Source organism: Otolemur garnettii, unplaced genomic scaffold (genome assembly GCF_000181295.1).
Source record: "Otolemur garnettii isolate 467f Iridium unplaced genomic scaffold, OtoGar3 scaffold00112, whole genome shotgun sequence".
In the NCBI taxonomy this organism is placed as follows: domain Eukaryota; kingdom Metazoa; phylum Chordata; class Mammalia; order Primates; family Galagidae; genus Otolemur; species Otolemur garnettii.
In genome coordinates this window covers 3817642-3825688 of record NW_003852507.1, presented here as the reverse complement: position 1 = coordinate 3825688, position 8047 = coordinate 3817642, and the positions used below count along the sequence as shown (strand labels likewise).

At 44.8% G+C, this 8047-nt stretch overlaps 1 protein-coding gene across 1 annotated transcript in view; it reads left to right on the top strand.

Moving 5' to 3' along the window:
- The first annotated feature begins 156 nt into the window (after positions 1-156).
- The window catches only part of CRLF3 (cytokine receptor like factor 3), a 46852-nt gene continuing 38961 nt past the window's right edge, over positions 157-8047 (top strand). Inside the window, exon 1 of the mRNA XM_003797176.3 lies at positions 157-382. Within this exon, the coding sequence (XP_003797224.1) occupies positions 254-382 (129 nt within the window). The 5' untranslated portion in view covers positions 157-253. The remainder of the gene's footprint in view (positions 383-8047) is intronic.

Sequence of the window (8047 nt, the reverse complement as noted above, 5' to 3'; positions counted from 1 at the left end):
CGTCAATCAAGACCAAAGGGCGGTGCTAGGATCCGGACGCCACGCACAGGGCGGGGCCTGCGCTGCCGTCAATCAAGACCAAAGGGCGGTGCTAGTATCCGGACGCCACGCACCGGGCCCTGCCTGCGCAGCAGTCAATCAGGGCCACCCCTGGGCGGGGCGGCGCTTCCGCCGGCAGGAGGCTGTGCTGGGCCGCTCGGCGGCGCCCGGCACAGTCGGGAACCCGAACCCTCAGCTGTGGGCGGCGCGGCCGATGAAGGGGGCGATGGAGCTGGAGCCCGAGCTGCTCCTGCAGGAGGCCCGCGAGAACGTGGAGGCGGCGCAAAGCTACCGGCGGGAGCTGGGCCATCGGCTGCAGGGGCTGCAGGAGGCGCGGAGGCAGGTCGGAGGGCCGCGCCCGGAAGGGTGCTGTGGGCCCACGGACGGGCGCTGGGTGCGAGGGCTGTGAGGGCTTCGAGGAGTCAGATGTATGGAAACTGCGAAGGAAGAAGGGCAGAGATGAAGAGAAACCTGAGGTCTGGGAATGGGGGCGGTGGGAGCTGGGGAGACCAAGGGGAAGAAAAGTTTGAGGGATCGAGCGAGACTGTGCGGAGCGTTCCCTCAGTTTTGTCCGGCAGTGATGGGACGTAGGGGAGAAGGAGGGACCAGAGCAAAATCCCAGGGGGTCACACAGGATTGGATGAATTAGGGGAACTGGAGATGATGTGGGGAAACCTGCGGTGGGCAGACTGAGGAACAGGTGGGGGCAGTGACCTGGGGAGGACAGAAAGTGGAGACAAGATGGACATCGCGAAGGGGCGGACTGAGGACGGAGGGACTGAGAAGCAGTAACGTTAACGCTAAATGCGATTCATGCCTCAATAAGCTCTCATGATCTCGAATGCATTTTTAAAACATCATTTGGAGTGATCCTGTTCTAGATAGCTTAGATTGTAATTTAAGGTGAAGCTAGGTTGGAATAGCAGCAGAAGGAAAATGAAATGTTGGAGAGAGGGACTACAAAGGTGTCGGGAAAAGGAAAAACAGATTTAAGGAGAGGAGCAGTGAAAGGAGAAGCTAAACAGACTTTCAAGTGGTGCAGTTGTCTGTTCCACGAGGAAAGTGTTATCAAAGATACAGGAAAGCCACATGGTTCTCTACACCCTCAAACATAGAGAAAGATACGACCCACTGCCAATGTGCGATAAGACAGATAATCCTCAGGCTGTTCATGTAAGTGCTTCATAAATGCTTTTTGAGTGAGTAGGATTCCATCTGAATTTTTATACATCACGTTAGATATTAATCGATATCATCATCCTGGTAACTCCCATACTGCACAGAATCTGAAAATCGTAGAATAGTGCTCTGACAACAGTGTCTTTGGATATTCTCATCATTGCGGATACTCAACATGCATTGGGTTTTATGTATTTTAAAATCCTTGTAGAGCTGGTGTAGGCCAGCCATCATTTGTATTTTTTTTTTTTTTTTTTTTGAGAGAGATCTCACTTTGTCACCCTGGGTAGGGTGAGGTGGCGTCACAACTCACAGCAACCTCCAGCCGATGGGCTTAGGTGATTCTCTTGCCTCAGCCTCTGAGTAGGTGGGACCACAGGCGCCTGCCACAATGCCCCGCTATTTTTTTGTTGTTGCAGTTTGGCTGGGGCTGAGTTTGAACCCACCACCCTCGGTATATGGAGCCAGCATCCTACTCACTGAGCCATAGGCGCCGCCCATCATTAGTATTTTAACAGCAAAACTGGGAGCAGACTCTGATTATCCTGATTTGGTGAAGACTTCTCAAGGCCTTTCAATGCCCTCCTCTGGATTCCCTTTCAAAACATCTACATTATTTCTACTCCTCTTTTGAAACAGAGGTTCTAAATCTATAACATTGTTTAAGAAGAGATTAAAATGCTTATTATATGACTAACGTTTCAGTCAGTTAAGATATATTATGTATGAGCATAACTGTTGTTTAACTCTGTATCAGCAGTTAAGCAGTAGAGTTAAAAGAAATGAATGAAGTTTGTACCTGAGAGTAGTTACTGATTTCTCATGTGATACTGGATGCATTAAAAAAAGTTTAGTGTGATTTCATCCTAGATGATTTAGTATTCAATTTCCAAGTCTATGTTTTACATTTTATATCCAATAATTTAAATACTGGACAAACTTTTCTATAATTTACTGTAGTTTAGTATGGGCTTTTGTTTTGTTTTTGAGACCAAGACAGAAAACAACAAAAGAACATCCATCACAATTAGGTTCCTGATGACATTACCTTTTAACTGGACTGAATAATAGCATAGTTCTCTTTTGTGAACCAGTATGTGTTTTGTGCCATTGCCTGTTACAATAGTGTCTTTCCTCAAAACTAATTCTAGTGATGTTTGGGTTTGTGGAACAAGTCCTCTGTCAACTTGCATTTTAAGGAAAGTCTGTATTATAAAAACATTATCAAAATAAGTAGCTTCTTGTGTTTGGTGGTTAGGGTTACAGTTGTTTTCAAAATATCTACATAAAATATATGACTTTTCAGTCAGAATTTTTGAGCTAATAGGAAGAGCAAAGGAAGGGATGCTAACTTTTGCTTTTTTTTCACTTGCTGATTCTGTTTCCTTTTGGCATGTGATTTTTTTAATTTTTTTATTTTTGAGACAGAGTCTCAAGCTGTTGCCCTGGGTAGAGTGCCATGGCATCATAGTTCACAGCAACCTCAATCTCTTGGGTTCAAGCAATCCTCTTGCCTCAGTTTTTCTTTTTAGTAAAGATCGGGTCTTGCTTTTTGTTCAAGCTGGTCTTGAATTAATGAGCTCCAACAATTCACCCAGTTCAGCCTCCCAGAATGCTAGGATTACAGGCGTGAACTACTGTGAACGGCCCATATGATTTTTTTATTGCAATACAACTCATATGCCATAAAATTTATGCCTTAAAGTTTGCAACTCAGTGATTTTTTTTTTTCAGACAGTCTCAAGTTATTGCCCTCAGTAGAGTGCTGTGATGTCACAGCTCACAGCAACTTCAAACTTTTGGGCTTAAGTGACTCTCTTGCCTCAGCCTCCCAAGTAGCTGGGACTACAGGTGCCCGCCACAGCACCTGGCTATTTTTTGGTTGCAGTTGTTGTTTGGCAGGCTTGGGCTGGATTTGAACCTGCCAGCTCCAGTATATGTGGCTGGCACCCTAGTTGCTGAGTTACAGGCACCAAGCCAACTCTGTGGTTTCTAGTATATTCACAAAGTCGTTCAACCATCCTCACTGTCTAATTCCAGAACATTTTCATCACCCCAAAAAGAAATCCCATACTCCATAGTTGTCACTCCTCCAGCCCTTGGCAACCACTGAACTACTTTTTTTTTGAGACTAGAATGTCACTTGTCCCCCTCAATAGAGTGCCTGGTGTCACATCTCACAACAACATCAAACTTTTGGGCTCAAGTGATTCTCTTCTTTCAGCTCCTGAGTAGCTGGGACTGGAGGCACCCACCACGATGTCTTATTTTTAGAGACAGGGTCTCACTCTTGCTCAGGCTGGTCTTGAACCTGTGAGCTCAGGCAGTCCACCCACCTTGGCCTTCCAGAGTGCTGGGATTATAGCCATGAGCCACTGTGCCCAGCCCTAAACTACTTTTTGTCTACGGATATGCTTATTCTGGACATTTCATATAAATTGAATCATACACTATGAAACTCATGACTGACTTCTTTGACTTGGCATAATGTTTTGGGGGTTCATTCAGGTAGCATGTATCTGTACTTTAGTCCTTTCTGTGGCTGAATAATAATTTTTTTTTTTTTAGAAACAGAGTCCAATGATGTCGCCCTTGGTAGAGTGACAGTGGTGTCACGGCTCACAGCAACCTCCAACTCTTGGGCTTAACTGATTCTCTTGCCTCAGCCTCCCAGTAGCTAGAACTACAGGCGCCTGCCACAACACCCAGCTATTTTTGGTTGCACTTGTCATTGTTGTTTATCAGGTCCGAGCCTGGTTCGAACCCACCAGCCCGGGTGTATGGGGTTGGTGCCATAACCACTGAGCTACGGCGCTGAGCCAGAAATTTGTCTTGTTTTAAGAAATCACGTGAATGAAAGACTAAAAGGAAGAATAAAAATTTCTTTAAGTTATTCTGCCAAAACAACTGCCAACATGTAGCAGTTTCTCCTCTTGTGGTTAAGTTTGGGCTTTACCCTCTGTTTTCAGAGAAAGGGAAGTTCTATGTCAGAATGCAAGGGTTGTCTATAACTGAATAAATTAAAAGCTAAAGAGCTGGGGGGTTTGTTTTGTTTTTTTGTTTTGTTGAGACAGAGTCTCACTTGACACCCTCAGCAGAGTGCTGTGGCATCATAACTCACAGCAGCCTCAAACGCTTAGGCTCAAGTGATTCTTTTGCCTCAGCTTCCCAAGTAGCTGGGACTACAGATGCCCCTATCATGCCTGGCTATTTTTAGAGACTGGGTCTCACTCTGGCTCAGGCTGGTCTTGAATCCCTAAGCTCAAGCAATCTGCCCACCTTGGCCTCCCAGAGTGTTAAAATTACAAGCATGAGCCACTCCTGTCTTCAGGAAATCAGATAATGTTTACAGACAACCCAGCCTAGCTGATGTTGAAATCATTAAGAGCATTTCTGTATAGCTCTCTGGAATCCTTGGTACTAAGATGTAAATACCAAAGAAATTAACTCCTTAAATGTTGATTTGTTCCTTGAGTCAATAAATGTTTATTGGGTACCTATTGTAAGTCCTAGATACCGTGGTTAGGGAAATAGACTACTGGCCTCATGAATGTATTTCTTCCTTTGGTGGCTAATTATCAGATTATACCCTTGAAAAAAAGTAAGAAGAAAAATCTAATTTCTTGTATATTTATTTTTAGATTTTGCTTCCATTGTGTTTTTCATGACTTTTTTGCTTGTTGTTAAGTACAGAAAACTGATCAACGTAGTGATGTCAGCTGGCCATTCAGTCCAGGACCTACCTGGTTCTTAAGTTTTATTGGTCCAAAAACTTCATCTTTGTGTATTACCAAAGGGAGATTAGCTTAAGATACTGGAAGGGCCTACAGTGAGAAATGCCAATATTTTAGTCTGTGTGCAGTTATATTCACTTTATAAAGTGAGTATGTGGCTTTCATGTGCCTTTAGTGTGATCCAGTATCTCTTAGAGCACTGACAAAAGCAAGACCTGTCTCCTTCAGATAAGGGGTCAGATCCTGAGACCTAATTAAGATACTATTTAGTAATGTCCCTTAGATCTTTGCTACTATGAATGTGGTTTGTGTGGCTGGGTGCCTGTAGCTCAGTGGTTAGAATGTTTGCCCTGTGCACTGGGGTTGGCAGGTTCAAACCCAGCGTAGGACTGCTAAAGAAAAAGAAAAGAAGTTTAAGGCTGGATGCAGTGGCTCACACCTGTAATCCTGGCTCTCTGGGAGTCTGAGGTGGGTGGATTGCCTGACCTCACGAGTTCAAGACCAGCCTTAGCAAGAGTGAGACCCTGTTCCGACTAAAAATAGAAAAACTGAGGCAAGAGTATCACTTAAGCCCAAGAGTTAGGGGTTGCTGTGACACTCTACCCAGAGTGACAGCCTGAGACCCTGTCTCAGAAAAAAAGAAAAAACGTGGTTTGTGACCTGCAGTAGTGGCATCAACTGAAAGCTTGTGAAGGGAAATCTCAGGCTCTACCTCAGACCTACTGAACCAGAACCTGTGCTTTAGCAAGTTCCCCAGGTGTGAGGCGTTAAAGAGTGAGGCACACTGCCATAGAGTACACCGTTACCACTTCATCATCTCTTTCCTAATTTCTCTAGTTTAATCTAAAGGTATGTCTCCATAAATTCTGTGATTTATTCTCAAGATTAAAACCTTTGGAATATTAGACACTTGCTTGTTAGATAATTATACAAAGATACCCAAGTGAGTGATTGACAATCTCAAGCCAATGCTTGTCTTAACATGTCTTAATATTTAATGACCTTGGATGGACATCTTCCATAGTATTTTGTTTTTATTTTTAATTTTTTTTTTTTTGAGACAGAGCCTCAAGCTGTCCCCCTGGGTAGAGTGCTATGGCATCACAGTTCACAGCAACCTCAAACTCCTGGGCTTAAGCAAGTCTCCTGCCTCCACCTCCCAAGTAGCTGGGACCACAGGTGCCTGCCACAACACCCGGCTATTTTTTTGGTTGCAGCCGTCATTGTTGTTTTTGGCGGGCCCTGGCTGGATTCGAACCCACCACCTTAGGTGTATGTGGCTGGCGCCTTGAGCTATCGGCGCCACAGGCGCTGAGCCTTATTTTTAATTTTTTAACTTTTTCGAGATAGTCTTACTCTGTCACCCTGGCTAGAATGCAGTGGTATGATTGTAGCTCACTGTACTCCTAAATTCCTGGGCTCAGGAGATTCTCCTTGGCTCAGCCTTCTGAGTAGCTGGAACTACAGGCATGTGCCATCATACCTGGCTAATTGTTGACATTTTTTTATAGAGATGTATAGTCCATACCTGGCTATGTTACCCAGGCTGATTTTAAACTCTTAACCTCAAGCGATCCACCTTGCAAAGTGCTAAGATTAGAGGCATGAACATCATCATGCCCAGCCTTTTATTTTATAGTTTATTTTAAATAATCTTTTGAAGATATTACTGAGACATAATTGGTCTTCTTTTTTGTGTGTGTTTTTAGAGACAGAGTTTCTCACTTTATCGCCCTTGGTAGAGTGCTGTAGTGTCACAGCTCACAACAATCTTCAGCTCTTGGGCTTAGGTAATTCTCTTGCTTCAGCCTCCCAAGTAGCTGAGACTACAGACACCCACCACAACGCCCGGTTATTTTTTGTTGCAGTTTGGCCGGGGCCAGGTTTGAACCTGTCACCCTTGGTATATGGGGCAGGCGCCCTACTCATTGAGCCACAGGCACTGCCCAGTATTCTTTTTCTTTTGAGATGATCTCACTATGTTGTCTAGGCTGGGCTCAAGTAATCCTCCTGCCTCAACCTCCTAAGTGGCTGAGATTACAGACACATGCCTCCACACCTAGCTCATAACTAGTATTCTTTTGCCTGAGTACCATCACGAACATGCAGTTGGAAAAAGGTCTGAGATAGAGCCTGAGCTGTAGGAGTCGTACAAGTTTCCCAGGTTTTGTTTTTGTTTTTTGACATTGTTTCACTTTGTCACCCTCCATAGAGTGCTATGGCATCATAGCTCACAGCAGCCTCAAACTCTTGGGCTCAAGCAATCCTCTTTTCTCAGGCTCCAGAGTAGCTGGGACTACAGGCGTCTGCTACACACCTGGCTATTTTTAGAGATGGGGTCTCTGGGCGGTGCCTGTGGCTCACTGGGTAGCGTGCCAGCCCCATATACCAAGGGTGATGGGTTCAAACCCGGCCCCGGCCAGCTAAAACAGCAGTGGCAACTGCAACAAAAATAGTTGGATGTTGTGGCTGGCACCTGAATTCCCAGCAACTCAGGATGCTGAGGCAAGAGAATCATCTCTAGCCCAAGAACTGGAGGTTGCTGTGAGTTGTGACATCACAGCACTCTACCATGGGCAATGAAGTGAGACTCTGTCTCAAAAAAACAAAACAAAACAAAATAGAGATGGGGGGGGGTCTCACTCTAACTGAAGCTGGTCTTGAACCTGTGAGCTCAGGTAATCCACCTGCCTCAGCCACCCAAGTGCTTGGATTACAGGTGTGAGCCATCTCACTGGCCTGTTTTTTTTTTTTTTTTTTAATGGATCAGGCAGTTTCTGTGGTTCCAAGAGTAGAGTGCCGGCCCAATATGCTGGAGGTGGTGGGTTCCAACCCAGCCCCAGCCAAAAACTGCCATAAAAAAAAAAAGGATAATCTCATGTGCTAAGAACATTGACAATGTTGCTAAAGTGTATTTAGGAGAAGTCTGAAAACAAAATGCAAAATGTATGGTAAAATTGGTTCTATACAGAAGCATTCATGTCTTTTTAAAAAAAAAATTTTTTTTTGAAACAAAGTCTCGGCTCGGCGCCTGTGGCTCAAGCGGCTAAGGCGCCAGCCACATACACCTAAGGTGGCGGGTTCGAATCCCCAGC